The sequence below is a fragment of the Monodelphis domestica genome, chromosome 6 (genome assembly GCF_027887165.1).
Source record: "Monodelphis domestica isolate mMonDom1 chromosome 6, mMonDom1.pri, whole genome shotgun sequence".
NCBI lineage: Eukaryota > Metazoa > Chordata > Mammalia > Didelphimorphia > Didelphidae > Monodelphis > Monodelphis domestica.
Window position 1 is genome coordinate 82,570,772 of NC_077232.1, and position 21,474 is coordinate 82,592,245.

Below are 21,474 nucleotides of genomic sequence, written 5' to 3' on the forward strand. Positions count from 1 at the left end.
CAAGGTCACAGTGAGTAGAGACAGACCTAGCCCTCAGACGTGGGATCCCTTGGTGAACAGAATAAGGTTTGATGTACTAATTAACAAAGCACCAAGGCCAAAGTCTTTTGTTGGTCCAATTAGCAGCAGTCTTGTCTATGCTTCAAGATGGCTATTTGAACTGGTTCCTGGCTCCATCCATCCAGATGGATTGAGTCAAAGCAGTTGCCAGAACCAGCCCTGTGTGAGCATATCATGTATGGGAAATTTGTTCTGTCCTTTGTGCACAAAAGGAATGCTGTCCACCCACTGTCATGAGGACATGTGCTAGGAATTGTTCTCCTCCTCCTCCTCCCAAATACCCTCCCCTCCCAGCTATATGGTGACTGTGGGGGAGAGCTGGGCTCCCCAGCTCACAAGGTAGTTTAGTCTTTGACCTTGACCTCATTGCATTAGCTTTGTGTTCTAAACAAAGGAGTTTATTGGCCACAGGATGTTGAGCCTTTGGAAGCCTGTGGAAGCGTCTCTTCTTCTGCCATATGGGACATGCCATTACAGCGAGATTCCCACTTTGATGTACCACTCTCCGTTTTAGCTTCACACAGAGTGCTATACACATATGGACCACACGCAAACACCCAGATGAACACAGAAAGACCACATGAGCTTTTCTGCCTGCCTTCCCCAGAGGGTCACCAGCTAGGGCCAACCCAAACAGACCCAGAGGGAGATGGCAGGAGATCTGAGACAACTGCAGATGATCCACTGGAAGTCAGTTGGACCTCCCCTGGCCATTCATTCCTGTACTTTGCCAGACTTGGCAACAGGAACCTCACAAGTGGGATCAGTTTTATGAATGTATTAAATAGAACTCAAACCTGACCCAGGTAAGATAGGGCTCTTGTCAATCATCCCTGGTGCCTGGCTCTCAATAATAGGTGAGGTTGCAAACACCACAAATACATTTTTTTTGTGTGTGAGAATAATAGAGAAGGGGGATGAGAATCCATAGCTGTAAAAGTAGGGGAGGGGATTTTATTTTATATTTTCTTGAAAGGCAATATAAACAATTCTGGCCTGGGAATAAAGAAAAAATAATTGGAATAAGGTAGGGGAAAGGAATAAAAATATGAGGAAAAATTAAAATAAAAGGGTTGGACTAGATCAGTGGTTCTCAACCTCTCAATTTGCAGCAATGAGAATATGTAATGCATATCAGGTATTTACATTCCAAATCATAACTGTAGCAAAATTACAGTTTTGAAGTAGCCACCAAAATAATTTTTTGGTTTGGGGTCACTGCAACATGAGGAACTGTATTGTGGGGTCACAGCATTAGAAAGGTTGAGAACCACTGGACTAGATGATCTCTAGGGACCCTTCCAATTGACTCAGTGGATAGAGATCCAGGTCTTAGAGATAGGAGGTTCTGGGTTCAAATCAGACATTAGACACTTACTAACTGTGTGACCCTGCGCAAGTCACTATTACTTTTTTTGCCTTGTGTTATAAGGAAATAAGCAGGAGGGAACACTTGGAACCAACATACAGTATTGATTCTAAGATGGAAAGTAAGAGTTAAAAAAACCCCAAAGCCCAATATACAGTATTGATTCTAAGACAGAAGGTAAAGGTTTTAATTTTTAAAAATCACTTGTATTCCTAGAGCACTTTTAAGTTTCCAAAGAACCTTCCTTGTGGGTGCCAGTATCAATGTCTCCATTTTCCAAATGAGGACAGTTAGAGAGGTGTGATGACTTGCTATTAGGGTTCCAGTCTTAATACCCAGCTCTCTTGATAGCGGTCCAGTACTCTTTCTACCACACAGGAGCATTTCATTCTAGGACTCACATCCTAGAATATCAGAACCAGCATCCTCCCAAGTTGGGTAGTGTTCCTCCCATCCATCTACTTTGTGATCCTCTAGTTTGAGTTTTCAAATCCCTTAGCGTGATGGGATGCTTTGTGTAAGGAAGGACGCTGGCTCCCCCTGCTGCCAGTCTGAGTTTCTCACAGTTGTGGTTAGATGATACAATTTGGCTAAATTGGGTAGGCATTTATTTATCCAGGTCCTGCTACATTGGAGGTCTTGCTCTTATTATTTGGCAAGAGAAGGTGAGAAAAAGGTCATTTTTTAGGAGATAGAGACAAAAAAGGCCATGATGTAAAGCAAAAGGAAAAAAAAATGTAAACCCAGCAGAAACTTGGGTTCTAATTCTGCATGCCCCAATTCCAGAGGAAGTTACCTAAAGTCTTTGAACCTCTATTTCTAATGGGCAAAAAAGTTCTTGATACTTGAATCACCTTCCTCATAGAGTGAAAAAGTACTGTATAAACCTTTGAGAGCTACAAAAATGGGTGTGATTTTGGAGATGGCAACCAAAGTGGAACTTTAAAAAAAACAAACTAGGTCTTTCAGTGGCCTTGTTCCTCCTTGCAGTTTTTAGAACCATTTGAATAATAAATCTGCATGAGTATCATCCTTAGTGAGAGAGACAGCAGAACCTCTATCCTTTGTTCTGGTCAGAACACATAATTTTTGAGTTCTGTTTCTTAGGAAGGTCATTACTCACCTAAAGTGTATCCAGAGGAGGGCAACCGGTATGGTGAAGGGTTGTTGTTCTTGTTTAGTTGTTTCAGTCGAGTCCGACTCTCTGTGACCCCATTTGGGGTTTTCTTAGCAAAGATACTAGACTGGTTTACCATTTCCTTCTCCAGCTCCTTTGATAGATGAGGAAACTGAGGCAAACAGGGTTAAGTGACTTTCTCAGGGTCACATAGCTAGGGAGTGTCTCACCAAGATAAGGCTTCTGACTCCAGGCCTGGCACTCTTATCAATTGCACCACTTAGCTGTCCCATTATGGTGAAGGAATCAGCTTCTATTCCACATAAGGAACTAATGAAGGAAATAGGAATGGTTTTAGCCAGTGGAAGAGAAGACAACTTAGGGGGTAACATGCTCACTATCTTCATGTATCTTCAGGTCTGGCATGTGGGGATTAGATTTGCTATGCCTAGTCCCTAGGGGCAGAATTAGAAGCACTGGGGTGGGGAGGTTATAGGGATCTAGACCTGGACTCACATGGTGGAAACAGAATTACCCAAAGTGCAGTAGACTCCTTGGTAAGTTCCTTATGTCTTAGAGACCTTCAAGTTGGGGTTGGATAGCCCCACTGGACAGGGAGGATTGTTGGTGATTATTTTAGTGGGTACCCATTACACCAGATGACTTCTGAGGTCCTTTTCTATACTTAGATTCTGTGCTTCTCTGTAGCAACTCTGCAGAACTTCTCTGGAAGCACTGATACCCCATCAGTGGAGACTTGCATTTGGAGGATGGATTACTCAGGAATTGGTAGAAAGAATATGAATTGGATTAGAGGGTTACTGGAGGTTTTTTACCATTTTAATTTTTTTTTATTCTAGCTGGAGAGATGGGCCATGAGTGTGAGACAAGTTAAATGGTTAAATTTTAAAAAGTGAAGTTGTTAGATGAGTGTGGGAAAAGGAAAACAGTTAAAATTTTTAAAGTGAAACAGATGAGGGTGGGAAAAGTTAAATAGTTAAATTTTAAAAAGTTAAGCAGTTCATTTTCAAAAAGTTAATTAGTTAAATGAGCCTTGGAAAAGCGAAACAGTTAAATTTTCAGAAGTTAAATAATTACAAAATTAAATTTTTTATTTTTTCACATAATTGAAATATCTGCTTTTGACAGCAGCAAAAGAGCTGTTCCAAAACAGTATTCAGTGATGACTATTTGTGAGATGATTGATATAGCCAGAAATTTCTGTAGGTCTTCAAAGGAGGGAGGTCTATGAAGCTGGAGATGAGAAATTGGGAAGATGGTTACAAGATGAGGGGCCTCTAAGAAGCAAAAGCCTTTTACAGGCAAAGGCTCATTGTGTTTATGTAAGGTAACTGAGGGAACCTTTGTTTTGATTTTGCCCAAAGGCATTTCTTTTTGCTGAAGAAAGGCTTTTGTTAAGGGGTTTGGGCAAGGACAGAGTTTCCATCCCTCTGCCAGAAGGGCATTTGGGAAATATGACCCAGGTTGTCATATGGCTATTTAATCTTCTCTTTGGATTTCCCAGAGGTCAAAATTGTCTTCCCTGAACATATAATAATCTAAGAGCCAAGAAGCAAAAGGTTGAGATACCATTGGTGCTACTCTACATGATAAAGGTCAGGATTTAGCCAATGGTTTAACTATAGCCCCTTCACCTTTGCTACTGAGAGTTCTTTATAGTAAACACAAATCTGGCCTTGTAGTGTCCCACATAGGCTACCATGCTTACAGAAAATATCTGAGTCATTTGGAAAATGGCTGTGTTCCATTGGACTTTTTAAAATTGTATTTAAACAGAGGCTTCCAAAATTGGTCATCTGTAGATTTCAGCATCCTTTTTTCCTTCAGAACTTTCAGGTATTGATGATCTACTTGCTCATTTGAACTTGGATTCCACAGGTGAATTTCAGGTTTCAGAAAAGATAATAGAGGCAGATAGTAGTGATGTGACTGATAGAGCATGGGTCCAGGCACTGGCTCTGCCATTTTACTAGTCATATGGCTCTGGGCAAGGTATTTAACTTCACTTTTCTCATATATTAAATGGGGGTAATTCTTGTATTTCCTACTCTTTAGAATAGGTGTGAGGAAAGTGTTCTGTAGCTCCTCAAGTACCATATTAGTAAAAGTTACTGTAAATGGGATACCCAGGGCACATAGCTGGTTTGGCTGCTCTGTTTGGAGCATCAGTGTGTTCTGGTAGAAAGGTCTTGATTTTGAGCCAGAAAACATCAACGGGAATCCTGGTTTTGTTTCTGTATCACCCATGTCAGTAAGATAAGGTTCTAAATTCTATCACCCTGGAATTCTATTAGGCAGATACACTCAATTTAATCCCACTCAAAGAGCCAGTTGGGATCTTAAAGACATTGTTAGTGCAGGTGAAACTATTTGTTGGCAGATCATCTGTTATATAGAAGCTCCTACTGTAGTTGTAGGTGATAAATAAAGATTTAATGATAATCACAGCTAGTATTTATGTAGTGCTTTAAGGTTGGCAAAGTTTTTTGTGAATATTATTTCACATTTACTCATAATGCTCCCAGGGGTATTACTGTTCAATTTTTTCAATTGTGTCCAACTCTTTGCGACTGCATTTGGGATTTTCTTGGCAAAGATACTAGAGTGGTTTGCCATTTTCTTTTTTAGCTCATTTTACAGATGAGGAAACAGTGCAAATAAGGTTAAGTGACTTGCCCAGGGTCACATAGCTAGTAAGTGTTTGAGACTGGATTTGAACTCAGGTCTTCCACTGTGCCGTTTAGCAATCCTTGGGAAGTAGGTGCTTTTATTATCTCCTTTTTACAGATAAAGAAACTGAGGCAGAGAGCGGTTACAACTGGCCCATAGTCAAACAGCTATTAAGTGTCTAAGGCTGGATTTGAGACCTTTTTACTTTAAGTCCAGGATTCCAACCATTACGTTGCCCAGATCCTTCTCTCTTATGGGTCATTGCTCATCCTGTCCATATGCATGCATGGACAGTATACAGGAAATCACCCTTTTAGCAGCTGAGACTTTGAGCTCAAGGAAGAAGCCTGGGAAGTTCCATAAGATATTGATCCAGATATGATCCATTATCAACCAATTCAATGACCATTTATTAAGCACTTCTTATAGGCAAGCCAATGGGCGTAGAGATGGGGATACAAAGAGAAAAAAGTTATCTTCCTCAAGCTTATAATCTAACAGGAGATCCTTGTTTTACAGTTTATAAGTTATCTAGTCCAAACCTCTCATTTTAAGGATGAGGAAGCAGACACCTAGAAAGGTTACATGACTTCCCCACAATTGCACAGGGAGCAGATGTCAAGGACCTCTGCCTAACTTCAAATCTAACTCTTCCCATTGCTCTGTGCTAGATATCTAGTATGTGCACATAAATGCACAGATAAAAAGATGTGCTAAGGTGATAGGGATGTTCAAAGTACTGTAAGAATTAAAGAGTGGAAGGTGCCTTTTAACTGGGGGAGTAAGGGAAGGCTTCATGGGGGTTATGGCCTCTGAGCTAGGCTTTGAAGGAAGGGAAGAATTTCAGTAGGCAGAGATGAGGAGTGGGTTTATTTTGATCCTGCATGAATATATATGGCAATCTGAGAGGGAAGAGCACAGTTAGGGGACCAACTCCTAGTCAAGTTTGGCTGGAATCTAGAGTACTCTGAAGACCTTCTAGTAAAGGACCAAAGAGAGTTTGGAGTTAGATGTGGAAGGTCTTAAAAGCTAAGCCAAAGAGTTTGTATTTTATTTAGCTCTATCCAGGATTTCTCCTTCCTTTCTCTTGTCTGTATGGAATTAACTTTCACAATACATTATGGACTCATCTTGCCCTCTTGAAATCCCTGAGGAACTTGCGTGAATTGACTACCCAAAAGGACAAGAAAGGGAGATATTTTAAGCCTTCAAAGATTAGAATTTTTAAGCATTTAAGGGAAATTATGCTTCTGGTTTCCAGTCCCCAAACAAAGAACTCCAAGTATAACAGTGCTTCATATCTTGGCTCCAATACTTATTATTAGCTTTGTGACTAGTTTACTTTACCTCAATGAGATTCCTTCTCTTTAAAATAGAGAGTTCAAGTCTGGCCTCTGACATGTCCTAGGTGTGTGGCATGTCACAACTCCCAGTGCCTAACCCTTACCACTCTTCTTCTGTGGAACCAATATGGAGTATTGATTCTAAGATGGAAAGTAAGAGTTTAAAAAGATTCTTGCATGAATCTCCCCAAAGGGTTGTTGTAGGGAAGCGATAAACTAAAAGCAAGATTCAAATGTGAGCTGCTGTTATTACCAAATAGCAATTTACCAGTGTCAAAATATTTTTGTTATATTTTTCCATTGGAACTTCACAACAATTTTGAGAAGTAGATAAGGTGTTTTGAGAAGTAGATGATATCATCCCTATTTTATAGGTAAGGAAAACAAAGACTTTGAGAGAGTGACTGCATTTGCATCGTCACACAGCTTGCAGAACTTGCAGAACTAGGATTCATACACAACTCTTTTGATTAAAATGGCAGCAGTGGATAGAGTGGTCCTGAAGTCAGGAAGACTCATCTTCCTTAGTTCAAATCCAGTCTCAGACATTTCTAGCTGTGTGACCCTGGGCAAGTCACTTAACCATGTTTGCCTCCATTTCCTCATCTGTAAAATGAGCTGGAGAAGGAAATAGCAAACACTCTAGTAGCTTTGTGAAAGAAAAAAAAAAAACCCTGAAGTCAGGAACATTTGAACACAATTGAAAAATAACTGAACAAACAACTCCTGATTGGAAGTCCCTTACTTCAACAAGTAATTTGTCAAGGAAAAGGATTACTTTTTCTGAGAAACATGATAGCAAAAATCTTGAGGAAGGAACAGTTTTCAGATGTTTGGGATTCTATAGTTTTAAAGTTTTTATCAACATGCTTTCAGATTCTATGCAGTTTTAAAATTCCATGTTCAAAAAGTCCAGACTAGGAACAATGGGCGGAGGTTACATGTTGTTAAGAGTTTGGCTCAATAAAAGGAAAATTTCCTAAAAATGTGGTGTCTAAAAATGGAACTGGGTGGCTTTGAAAGATAATGAGTACCTCATTGCTAGCACTGGGTAGAGAGCAACAGGAAGTTGAACTGACCACTGGTTGGAGTGATTATAGACAGAAATCTTTTAGTTACAGTATGAACCAAGTGCCCTCTAAGGGCCTATGTAGTTCTGGGATTCTTAGGTTGTTTACTCTATGGAGAGACTCAAGGGTGCCTTGGTAATGCTGTAGCCTTTTTTTAAGAGGATGAAGATAAATTAGCCTTTATTTTCTGAGACAGCTAAGCTCTCCCCTTGTACTGATCCATTCCTTATGTAATTAGGTAGGGGTGGGCTTACAGTTAAAGGGAAGGATAGCCATTGGTACAATAGCTGCTGAGGATGCCAGGCATTTAAAAATCGTTGACAGTAATCTTATTGAAGTACCCTCCAGATTGCTGCCAACATCTGGTTGGGGAGTGATATTAATCTAAAGCTTTGAAGTATTTATAATCTGCAAAGTCTGATGGTTGACCAACATTGACTTTGATGCCGGGGCAGAAACATTCCTTTAGTTGCTCTAGAAATCATCCCCAGAGGGCTTTGGAGGTGGGGTGGGATCTTGGGGAAAGAAGGAAACTTAGAGACAGAAGAGCCAGGTTCCATTCTTAAATTTGTTGATAATCAACTATTTCACCTAAGCAAGAAACTTAATCTCTCATCAGAAAAAATGGAATTGATCACTCCTATTCTATCTAACCTCCTAACAACAGGTCTCCTTCCTGCTTTAAGGTTCTTCACAGTGTGAGCATTATCCCCATTTGGCAAATAAGAAGACTGATTTTCAGAGAAGCTAAATGATCTGTAGTGATGTAGCTAGCAAGTGTCCAAAGTGGAATGTGAACCTATCTTATTTTGAAAAGGCAGTATTAGGGTATAAGGGAGAGAGCTCTGCATTGGCAGTCAGATGATATGGGTTCAGAATTCATTTCTTGTACTTACTCTGGGGTAGCTAGGTGGAGGGAGTGAAGACTTGAGTTCATATCTTACCTCAGATACTAGCTTCAGAACCTGGGCAAGTCACTTAATCTCTGTTTGCTTCAGTTCCTCATCTGAAAAATAGGAACATACTGGAGAAGGAAATGGCAAACCACTTCATTATCTTTGCCAATAAAACCCTGTGGACAATGTCTTTGGGGTCCTGTAGAGTCCAACACAACTGAAAGACTGAGCAACAACTCTGGGTGTGTGTGTGAGAGAGAGATACACAGAGACAGACTGAATGTGAGCAGATCACTTAATTTCCTTCTATCTCAGCTTCCTAATTATAAAAATTGAGGGGTTGGACTAGATGGCCTCTGAGGTCTCTTCCAGCTATAAATCTATGCTCCTCTATTTGGATAATCTCTAAGGTGCTTTATGGCTAGAAAATCCTGTGATTCTTTTTGATGCCAGGTTGCTTCAGTGGGTTTCTGGGAAGTTATATCCTTGGAGTCCTTTACACTATGGAGTCAGAAGTTAAAGGAATCAAGGGATGGTGAGAGGTAGAACTAGCCTCAGCCTCAGGACTTTTTTGGGGACACCATGGTAGAGTAGAAAGAGTCTTAAACTTGAGTCAGGGAGCTTGGGTTTGGATACTAGTTGTTGTGGGGAAAGTAACAAGCAAAATTGAAGGTGGTATATACATTACTTATTGTTATTATCATTATTATTGTTGTTTTTTTTTGAGGGGTTTGCTGTGATCAGTAACTCAGCTACTTACCCATCTAACTACTCCGAGAGCTTGAGAAAAACCCTATCAGTAACGGATAGTTGCAGCTCTTGATTTCAGTTAGCTTGTAGAACAGAGGTGTCAAACTTCCAGGCAGTCAGGAAAACTGTGAACCAAAATGCACCTGGGAAATGTTTAACAAAGTAAATAAAAGTGCAATATAGTATAGATAATGTTTTCGTGATTTTGAACTCTATACACTGTTGCATCAAGCTGGACACCTCCATAGTTGAGTTTAGGGATGATAGCATCATGCACTAGGGATACAAGAATTTGTTCCCTAGCAATTTCTATTCTCCAAAGCAGTTTGTTGGCTTAGATTTTGACTTTCCTTGCTCTGATTTGTATCCCCAGACCAAGTCTCAATCTAAACTGTATTCTAGTTAGCTATATGTACAATATAAATACCCCCATTGGATTATAAATTCCTTGAGGAGTGGGATTGAACCATTTTTCATTTCTGTATCCTTGTGCTTCACACACTGTGCTACAATATTTTTAATAGATACTTAATAAATCTTTATTGAAATTGAATGGAATTAAATTTATCTTAAGAGCAGCTAGAGGATGCAGTGAAAAGAGTGCTAGGCCTGGAGTCAGGAAGTTTTATTTTCCTAAATTCAAATCTGACCTCAGACACTCTTAGCTGTATGAACCGTGGTAAGTCATTTAACCCCATTTGCCTCAGTTTCCTAATCTGTAAAGTGAGATAGAAAAGAAAATGGCAAATCACTCCAATATACCTGCCAAGAAAACCCCAAATGGAATTCCAAAGTCATACTCAACTGAAAAACAACTGAACAGTGACAAATTTATCCTAACTTTACCATTATTCTTTGAAGCTAATGATAACCCATTAGTAGAGACCTATAGAAATGAGTCCTCTTCTTTTAGAGGCAGTTAATTTCTTTTTTAGCCAACAGATAATTTTTTCAGTCTTCCTTACCCATATTCCCTTTATCTGCATTAGCAGAATGAAACTGAAGGTGTCATAATTATCTTATATCTTTGGGGCTTTCTTTAAAATTAGCTCTGGTCATTAAAACAAAATGAAAACAGTTTATGGGGGTGCAGTGAGGGGTGTAACTGAAATGGTCCAGATGGCCTCTCTACAGTGTGAAAGACAGAAACCTGCCACAGGAAGCAGCCTAAATATAACCAAGCTAGGTTCTTCATCCTATTCTAGAGACTGAGCCCCTCACAAGATCAAATTTTCACATGACTTTGCCAGAGAAGACCCAGCAATAGAGTGGTGACTAGCAAAGGGATTTTATTTTAGGGAGAGATATTATTTTGTTGTGGTTAATCATTATATCCTGTCTCCCCCAACCTCCAAACATTTTTTGCCTTTTAGATCCAAATCCAAACCCATCATCCATGGAAGAGAGAGTGGCCCATGAAGCCCTACAGTTAGAGAAGAGGCTCAGCCTTCTTTCGCATTCAAGTCGTCCAGGAAGTGGAGGTGAGAAGTCATTGAAGTCAATAGCAACTTTCCTCTGCACTCTGGAAATATAGTATGGGGTTAGGGGAGAGGGAGAAAAAAGGATCTTTCTATTCTAGGGGTAATTTTTTTATGTTAGCAGAACTAGTAAGTATTTTCTCAGAACGCCCTAAAGCAGTGTCCTTAAGACAGAAGACAGATTGGCATTATGCAAGTTATAAGTAGAGGAAGATGTGGCTCAGTGGTTCAGAGCACTAGACTAGGAGTCAGGAATACCTGAGTTCAATTTCAGATTCAGATAACTGCTTAGCTGTGCGACCTTGGGCAAGTCACTTAACCCCTATATACTTAGCTGGGCTTGGAAGCAGGAAGACCTAAATTCAAATCTGGCCTCAGATATTTCCTAGCTGCATAATCCTGGACAAGTCATTCAACCTCTGAATGCCTGACAGAAAGATCCACTGGAAAAGGAATTGGCAAACCACTAGAGTATCCTTGCTAGAAAAACCCTATGGATAGTTATGGCTTGGACCTGACTGGACAACAAATGTTAGTTATTGGAAAAAGCCAATGTTTTAGGGTGCTGCTATTCCTCTGTCATTTGTTTATACCTTTTTTTCAAAATGCTGGGAGAGTTTAAAATGAATAACTACTGGCATCTATACAAAATATCTTAAGACTTATATCAGACTTTCCACATCATATCCCTGTGGAGTAAGAAGTACATGGGTTATTTCTAGTTCATAAGTAAGGTTCAGAGGAGTTAAGAGTTAAGACTTGTCCAGGGTATCCCAGCAAATGAATGTTGGATTCAAGGCTAGGCTTCACCTTAATCCAAACTTTGCCCTTTCTCTACTGCATTATGCTGCCTGTTTAGTATTCCTTAGAAATATTGGCTATCATCAGTGGGTCAGGTCTTCCCAGCCAGATTATTATTAATTATTCTTTTAAAAATATTTTCAATTATGGAACATTTGTTTTTTGTTCCTTCCCCTTCCTGATTCCCTGGGGTAGGGTAGAAAGAAAAATAAAATCTTTGTAACAAATACGCATAATGAGGCAAAACAAATTCCCATATTGGCAAAGACCGAAACTGTGCGTATATCTTTCACCATACGAATCCATCACTTCTCTGGAAAGAGTTGGGTAACTTTCTTTATCATTGGTTCTCTGGAATCATATTTTTAAGCCTTTCCCAAAATTCTCATGTTGTAGGATAAATTGCTCTTTTGATTCTGTTCACTTCATTATGCATCAATTTACATAAGTCTTTCCAAGTTTCTTTGAAGTTTATCTTTAATAATTCCCTGGAGTATAAAAGAGCATTCCATTACAGGTTTATAAGGCACTCCTTTTGTTTCTGTTTCTTTATCTCTACAAAAAGAGCTTCTCTAAATACTTTTTTTTACAAGTTTTTTAAATTTATTTTTTTCAGTTACATGTATAAATACTTTTTAAAAATTGTTTTCTGACATTTTACAATTTAGATTTTTCTCCCTCCCTCCCTTCCTCCTGTTCCTTGAGGCAGTAAATAGTTTGATATAGGTTATACCAATGCTTTCAATGCTATCAATGCTTCTATAGCTCTCTGGTATGTTGTACTAGAGATATCATTCCTTTCATATTAATGTTAAACTGATCATTGACTTTCAGTGCCTGATTCAACAAATTCTAAGTCCACCTAACTGTACTCTTTTTAACCCAAATCTCTACTTATTTTTCATAATATCTTGAAGCACCTTATTATATGCTTTGCTAAAATGTAGGTGAGTTATCTATGCCATTCTTCTGATTTATCAGCCTTATATTCTGATAAAAAATGGAATTGAAATTAATTTGACATAAACTGATCTTCATGAAACCATTGGGGATCTTTGTGGTTATAGCTTCCTTCTCTATTGGCTTCCTCTCAATCAATCAGTAAATAGTTATTAGGTGTATACTATATATTAAAAACTGTATGCTAAGTGCTGGGGATTCAAAAATAAGAAAAAGTCCCTGACCTCAAGGAGTTTACAATCAAATTTTACAATATAACTATTCTTTTCATAGTATATCCCCTGAATTGTAGCCAAACTCACAGGTCTCTAGTTTCCATTCTCTTCTCTCTTTTGAAAATTCAGACCACATTCTAGTGTTCTGTGGTGGTGTGTAATTTTTAGTTTTTTAAAAAATTTAATGGATTTTAATAAATTTTTAATTCTCTGAGTCTGATGGTTTGAACTCATCAAGGGCAACTATGTTCTTACCATCTCCAAATAATTGACTGTCCAAGTAGTTAAGTGGCTCAGTGGATAGAATGTTTGGTCTGGAGTTTCCAGAGTTAAAATATGGCCTCAGATACTTGCTAGTAGTGTGACCTGGGGCAAGTCACTTAACCTTTATTTGCTTTAACCCACTAGACATGGAGATGGCAAACCACTCCAATGTCTTTTCTAAGAAAATTCCATGGACAGTATTAGTGTACTGTGATCCACAAGAATAACAAGGAGTCAGACAGGACTGTACAACAATTGACTCTTTAGTAGCCATTTTTGTTCTATCTTATCTAGTTCAAAGATCATTTTTCTTGGTAAAGAAAAGAGAGATAGAGGAACTGAGCCCTGTCTTTTTCCTTTCATTATTAGTTATCATTGTCCTTTACTTTGTGAGCAGCAGTCACGTCCTTTGTGCTTTCTCTTTTTCCTAGTATAGTAACACACTACCGCCACCATCAAAACTCAACTTTTGACTCTTTTGTTGTCCTTGACTTTCATTGACCACTCCATCTTATTCTGTGTTTTAGGGTTACTGATGCTATATTTCCTGAACCATTCCATGCTTTTGTGTTCATCATCCATTTCCTTCCCTTGCTCCCACTTGTAAATATGCCTTTTTATAGTCTTGCTGGGTATTTGAATGAGTTCCTTATGCATCCATATCTGTATCTTTAGACAATTCCTTTATTAACTTTCTCACTGAAAGAATCTTTTGTGGTATCTTCAGAATGTCATATTTGGGAGCTTCCCCTCTCTCCTGGATTGACTTTCTCTATAGAATTATTGCCTTTAGGTAATACTTAATCTTTCTCTGAACTTTGAAAGATTCCCTCACCCCACCCCAATTTGGTGTATACATCACTTTTTCCAACTTTCCTATCACAAATCCTAAATGGAATAGTTACTTTCTCCCAAGGTTCCCATTATTTCCATTGTTGCACTCAGTTCTTCTTTGTGATATATATATATATAAGAGACACCAGCATAGGACCATGTAGCATCAAAGAAGATATGTGTTCTAAAAGCAAAGCAGAATTTCTTGAGCTCAAAAGACATGTGAGATGTTCAAAATTATAGCCATCTCCATCCAAATGTTCATGCAGGCTATTTGTGCCAGACCTGTGGTAGGGCCTTCCAAGCTCACATTGGTCTGATCAGCCACAGGTGGACACACTGTACATTGACCCTGACACAGTGATGTCATTGTTGGCCTTATTGTGTGTGAAAGACAACAGCCAACCACTATATTCCAAAATTCCTCTACTGGCTCTGAAACCTTTTGAAGGGTAGTGCACTATATGTAAAGCATCGTGCTTGTCCCAGAGGGGAAGATTAGGGGAGTAATACAAGAGGAGTGTAAGACATTCTCTGGAAGACACAAGGAGCTTTCGTTCTTCCAGACTGAACAGATTTATACACAGGACAATGTGGTTCAGTTCAGCAAAGATTCACAGTATGTACATGTGGAGAGCTCTGAGGTAGGTCTATGAGAGGTGAAGAGTACAGATAAAACATAATCTTCGCTCTCATGGAGTTTAAAATATAATAAGCTTGGTTAGACACATTTTGTAGATAACTATAATAAATCATGGTGTAGTAGAAAGAGCACTGATTTGCAGTTAGAAGACTTGATTAGAAACCCTGATTTTGCCACTCACTAGCTTGATTGTGTGACATTGACCAAGTTACTTCTCTCTGAGTCTATTTTCCAGTATGTAAAATGGAGCAATACTACTCATACTATCTACCTTATAGGGTTGTTGTGAAGGTTCAACAAGATAATGTATATAACAGTGTTCTGTGGCAGTAAAGCCCATATAAGTATAAGCTGTTCTTTTATCACAGGTTATAACTAGGAATAAAACAGTATATAATTAAATGATAAATTGTGTATGGAGGATCATAAATGCTAGAAGAGCCCATAGAAGAGGCAGAATAGTTTAGTGAAAAGAGACTTATTTATCCTTGGTACCCACCTTACCAAATAAACATTAGGCTAAGAATCTGAGTTTGAATACTATTTGGTATTTTAGGACCCTGGGCAAGCTATTTCATTTCTTTAGTCCTCAGTTTCACCATCTGTAAAATAAGAGGGTGATCTCTTCCAGTTTTAGCATCATGGGGCAAAGGTTAGCATTAAAGAATACTTTTATGGCAGCAAGTATCTTGGAGATCATTGAAAATAATAATGGAGATTGATTCCCTATTGAGGACTTGGGTGTAATTAGAGTAAGAGAAAAACGATGTTGCTAAATAGAATGAAACTAGATTGTGGAAGGTCTCAAATACCATAGTGAGAAATTTGGATTTACTGTAACCAGTAAATGTGACATAAAAATAATACTGGACTTGGAGTCAGAGAGCTGAGGCACTAATCCCAAGCTCTCCCAGCCCTGGTTTCCTCCTCTCTAAAATGGATATAATCATCCCTGCGCTACCTCTCTCAGAGGGTTGAGCCATCATTATTTTAATGTAGTATTCTGAGATAGCAGTGACTTCACAAGATGATTGGAGGTCTATGTAGGCTGGATTGGAAATGAGGAAACCAGTGAGGGGGCTGTTCAAGGGATCTAGGTCAGAATTGAGTCAACTGACAGGGTACATACAGTGTGGAAATGATTTTTGTGAATTTTGACTTATTCTGACCTGTAGCTTGCCCCTTTGTCCACCTCAATATGTCATCTCCTATTGCTAGTTTCAGGAAGGTAGATGGAGAATCCCAAGTCATGTATTTCCTTGCTAGCTCCTCCTTTTATTAATTTATGACCTTGGCAAATTACATTTTGGCTCTTAGCAAATAATAGCATAACAGTAACTCTAACAACAATAGCTGGACCAGTTGGGTGACAAAGTGGGTGGAACATTGGCCCCAGACTCAGGAAGTCTGGATTTTAAATATGGCTTTAGACATTTACTACCTGTGTGATCCTGGGCAAGTCACTTAATCTCTGTCTGTCTTAGTTTCAATTATAAAATGAGAATTATAGTAGTACCCACCTTCCAGGGTTGTGAGGATCAAATGAGGGAACAATCTACAAAGCACTTTGCAAACGTTATAGAACAATATTAAGTGATAAGTATTTGAGGCAGGATTCGAAACTCTGGTTTTCCTGACTATGGGTCCAGCACTCTATCCACGATCACAGAGACATTAGTGTATTTGAGAGAATCTTAGAGGTGAGACAGATTTCAGAGGACAAATAATTTCCATCCCTTTAGCTTTGTCCTGTTCTCTGAGGCTAAGCCAACCAAATATGATTTCTTTTCCACATGCTATTTTACAGTAATACTGATTCAGGTTGTATAGATAAGGTAGTGTCCTTTATGATAGAGATGAAAGCCCCATTCTCTTCTGCTGTGGTCAGACATCACATTTATAGGAAGAGTATAGTTCTGTGTTCTGTATTCTGTACTCAGTTCTGGCTACCCTACTTTTAGAAGCTCGATGGACTGGATCAGCTCTGGAGGAGGGTGAGCATGGCCGTAGACTGGTGACCTTGCTGCATGAGGATCAGTTGAAGGAATTAAAGCTATTTAGCTTGGAGAAGAGAGACTTAATATGGACATGATATCTGTCTTCAAGTATTTATGGGACTGTCAAGTAGAAGAGAGTAGACTCATTCACGATCCTAAAATTCAGAACAAGAATGAGACAGAAGGAAATTGCAGAGAAACAGATGCAGGTTCATTGTAAGGAAAAACTTCCCAATAATTAGGTTATTCAAAGTGCAATAAGCTGTCCCAGGAAGTCCTGGGCTTCTCATTCCAGGGGAATCTTCCATTAGACATTTTGCTTCCTTTTCTGGGATGAGAGAGGAGATTCCTTTTCAGCCACATTGGACAAAGTGATCTCTGGTATTAAAAGACAGCAATCATATTGTTTGCCCTCACCACAAGACTTCTCATCTTTAGGTCAAAGATTTCCCAATCTCTCTCAACTGCACCTGTTAAAACATTCACATTAAAGTGGAAAAGGCAGTGTGTGTAAGAGTGGCTAGAGAGATGGATTCAAAAGTAGGAATAGTTAGGTTTAAGTCTCTCTTTTAACACATATTAAGGGGTTCCTAGGTTGTATGTTGAATAGGGAGCCAGGCCTGGAGTCCAGAGGACCTAGTTCAAATTCATCATCAGACACTTCCTATCATGTGCCCTTGGGCAAGTCATTTATTCTCAATTTGCCTAGCCCTTATGGTCTTTTGTCTTAAAATTGATATTTAGAATTGATTCTAAGAAAGTAAGGGTTTTAAAAAATAAAAACTCCACATATTGAGTAAATAACTTTGGGGATACCACTTAACCTTTAAATGTTCCAGGCAACTGTCTAAGGCTCCAGAAAAAGTGCCAAACTAAGGGGAGCTCCCCGACTTGGGAGTTCCTTCTGCTGATAAAATCACAAGTTCAGCTTCTCTCCCTGTCTGTGTATCTATCTGGCTTTCTGTCAAAGTGACCATTTGACACAGACAATGTTGGTGTTCCATGAAGCCTTCTTGAAGTGAACCAGGCTATATTCTTGCCAGAAGCATTTCTTGCTGTCCATGTTCTGGGCAGGAGAGCTTGGTTCTCAGTAGCCAGCCTTCCAGTGTTCTGCATCTAGCAACCAAAGGCAAAGTTTAATGAACCTCTGAACAACTGCTTCTTTTCCCACATGCTCTGTGAAATCTTCATCTTGTTCTGATGAATTGGAGGGGCACTAAAAGTGGCCCACAGCTGTAAACCTTAAAAATTCTTAGACTTATGAATGTTGGAAATTTCCCCATTGGGAAATTTCATACTTGAAAAAATTTCCTACTGATAGTAAGAACTCTTGGAATATGAAACTCCTTGGCATGGGAGGATCCTTCTCCTCCCTACTTAAGACTACTTTAGGACAGAAACCTTTTGCTAAACAATGGAAAGGGCTTTGACCTATGCTTAAGCATAGAACAGGAAGTTCTTTGAGTCATGATTGATTTTAGAATTGATACAATAGAGATACATGGAATGACAGAACCAGGTCTTGGAAAATACAATCTCCACCCTACTCAGAGTAACAGGATTTAGAAAGGGCTGCAGCAAAGATCAAGATTTAATTATTTGAGAATATGACCTTCAACAGACATGTGCAAAGGGGACAGACCTCTGGGCGGTCCTGGGTTAAGCTAGAGCCACCATTGGCACAGGGGAGACATCGACAGTGATTGGTAGATGTGAGAACTGAGGGGAGGGAACTTAGACTGTTTGCTTAAAGATAGCGGGGTCTGAGGACTGAGAGAGAGAGTTTTTGCTCTGAAGGAGGTCTGAGAGGAGAGAGTTCCTGGAGGGAGAGTTCCTGGAGAGGTTTTGAAGAAGGCTGTGGAAGGTGAACTCAGGAGGAGTCAGGAGGAGAATTCTCTGGAAACATTTCTTGAAAGGAGGCTCTCTTGAAGGTGGAGCCTGAGGTTGGCATGAGAAGCTTTACCTAGAGAGATCTTGGGTGAATGATAAAAACAACTGACTGATTTATCTCTTAGGACTGAGGTCTAGGCCTTATTGGCTTGAGGCCCTTCATTCTTATTCCTTTCTTACTTTCTCTCTTTTTCTATTGATTAATCAGTGTATTATAAATTAAATTCTCTATAAAACCCAGTTGGCTTGGGCATATTCATAAATTGGAAATATATTCCCTGGCGACCATCATATATTTATGTAAAACCAAGACACAGTAGAAAACATATTTCAGCGGTCATAATTGTTATATATTTCCCTTGCTCCCAAACATTTTACTTATCACAGTTTATGGCTCCCACTCTCTTATCTACAACAATTTAACGCTCAAAACTATTTTAAATCTAACACAGCTCAGAGAGGCCCTCAGCAGCTCTGGGTCATCCGACAGTATGGGAGCATCCTCTTAAGTCAGCTTGGCTTTGGAATTCCTTGGATACCTTGGAATCTGTGCCTGAGCACAGAATATAATGGCATTTTAGTGACTCCATGTGCCCACAGAAATGGCCACCATTTGGATTTTCAATTTCTCCAAGGACTTAGATTTGCTGTTGACCTGGAGAACAAAGCAAGATGGAGAAATATAGTCTTCTCTTTCCTCTTCATTTCCACTATTTGGATTCTGCTAGCTTCCAGATAATAGTAAAACCTTTCATTAGGATTTTTTAGCCCTACAATTACTTTCTCATACTTTGTCTCATTTGATCCCCACAGTGGCCCTGTAAATTTGACAGGGCTGGGGTGATAACAGCTCCTATTGCTAGAATGCTTTCTGTGTTAGAAAGTATTTTTTTTTCATCATATCTCTGGGAGGTAGGTGATGTAGGTATCATTTTCCCATTTTGCAGATAAGAAAATTGAAGCCCCTTAAAGTGGACCTCATTTATTCACCATATGATAGCTTCCAAGGCAGAACTTAGACCCTGGTCAAACAGTACATATATATTAAGCACCTGTACTATGTGCCAGGCATGATATGAGGAGTGCTGGTCCTCCCTTCCAGAGTGCTCTTTTTATTATAGCAATACATCTGCCCAAGGTCAACATGTAAGTTCTTGGAAGACAGGGAATGGTGTTATCTTTAATCTTTGTATCTTTATTATCTGGCACTATGCCCTAAACCTAGTAAGAATGAATACTTATTAATAATAATAGTAAATAGTAATTTTATAATATATATATAATAGTAAAATAGTAAAAATAAAAAAGTATAAAAATAAATAATAATAAATAAATAATAATAATAATTTTTTTTTAATGAAACTGGCAGAACCAGGACTTAAAACATCAGTTAGGGGACCTAGGTATGAGTTCTCGCTCTGTCATTTATGAGCTGTTGGATCTTGGAGAAGTCATTCTTCCCACCCTTTCCACTCCACTTTGGCTTGATTTTCATTATTTGCCAAAGGAGGGGGCTGGACATAGATGGTCTCTGAAGCCCTCTTTGCCTTTGAGTTCTCGCTCTGTCATTTATGAGCTGTTGGATCTTGGAGAAGTCATTCTTCCCACCCTTTCCACTCCACTTTGGCTTGATTTTCATTATTTGCCAAAGGAGGGGGCTGGACATAGATGGTCTCTGAAGCCCTCTTTGCCTTTAGAATTCTGTGATTCTGGCTCCTGGCACCTGGATGATTTTGCTTTTTTTCTTTTGTTTCAGGAGATGATAGGAGTTTGTCCAGCTCATCATCAGACACCAGCCACTCAGATGCCAGTGCTGGGAGCCGGCTCACTCTCTGGCCTGAGCAGTCCTCAGCGAGCACCTCCCAGGAGAGCCACGGGCTGGCAGCTGCTAAGTCCCTCCACCTTGGGGAAGACAAGGCACATGCAGAGGCTACTCATGGTGCCACCAAGCCACTGCCAAAACCTCTCCGGTCCAGACAGCTCCAGGAAATCGGCCGCCAGAGTTCTTCTGACAGTGGAATAGCCACAGGGAGTCACTCTTCCTACTCTGGTAGCTTCTCTTCCTATGCCGGGAGCCTGGACATCTGCCACGGTGATGAATTTGGCTCCCTGCTTAGCTTGCCATTGAACTTTGCTTCGGAACAGAGTTTGTGCACCTGCCCACCCAGTGAGCCCCCCAGGGGTCTGGAGTATCAGGTCCCCAGCTCTTTCCGACATCTCTATGACACACCAAGGAGTGTATTACAAGCAGCTGCTAAGGGCACTCAGCCCAGTGATGGAGGTGCAGATTCCACAGGACCCAAGGACCAGGCCCCAGGCCCTCAACAGGCCAGTGACCCCAAAGCAGCACCAGCCCCCCTCTCAGAGGCAGGAGCTGCCCTTGAGCCTGACCAAGACTTGGGGGGGCCCACTGCCTCCCTTGCAGAAGGCACCAAAGACTTGGGTGATGAGACTTATGCAGATTTTCTTTCCAGGTGGTCAGGCATCAGACCTCCAGGACAGGTGTTAGAATCCCAAAGTAGTGAGTCGGTTTCACCTAGTGGAGTGTCCGCTGAGCCTTGTGAAATGTGTAGTCACCGCCCCGGGGCTCCAAGAGCTTTCTTTACATCATGTCCAGTCTGTGGTGGACTCAAGGTAAATACCCATCCCTGAGTAGAAGTGTTATAACCCAGGCTCAATCTGAGTTAAAGTGATGTGGTTGATTTCAGTTTATCAAGGATGCAGAAAAAGCGATGGACAGTGGTCCCATTGGAGAAGCATCCTACCCATGCTTTTTGTATAAATTAGCTTAGAAAGTGAGGTATAAATGACCAAAACCCCACCAGAGAGACCCAGGCCTTGAAGTAAGGCACAGGGAGTAATTTTCAACCATGGGCTACTAACCCTTGGGGTCATTTAGCCTTGAAGAGGCAGGTAGTTTTTTTCCTTCAGGAGAGGAGACCAGGTGGGTGGAAAGAGCACTTCCTTAGTGTTTAACATACTTTTGATGAGAAAAAGCCTCAGGAAGGGAGGAAAAGCTTGTATTTAGAAAGAAGAACCCCAGCTGAAGATATATTACTTGAGCAGGAATTTAAGTGCTATCCAGAAATATGGATT

General features: G+C 39.9%; 1 protein-coding gene across 1 annotated transcript in view; it reads left to right on the top strand.

Annotated features, from left to right (window-relative positions):
- Positions 1 to 21,474, top strand: part of DOK7 (docking protein 7) — a 139,993-nt gene that overhangs the window by 63,926 nt on the left and 54,593 nt on the right. The window contains exons 6-7 of the mRNA XM_007496806.3: positions 10,670 to 10,777; positions 20,135 to 21,012. Coding sequence (XP_007496868.1) covers positions 10,670 to 10,777; positions 20,135 to 21,012 — 986 coding nt within the window. The remainder of the gene's footprint in view (positions 1 to 10,669; positions 10,778 to 20,134; positions 21,013 to 21,474) is intronic.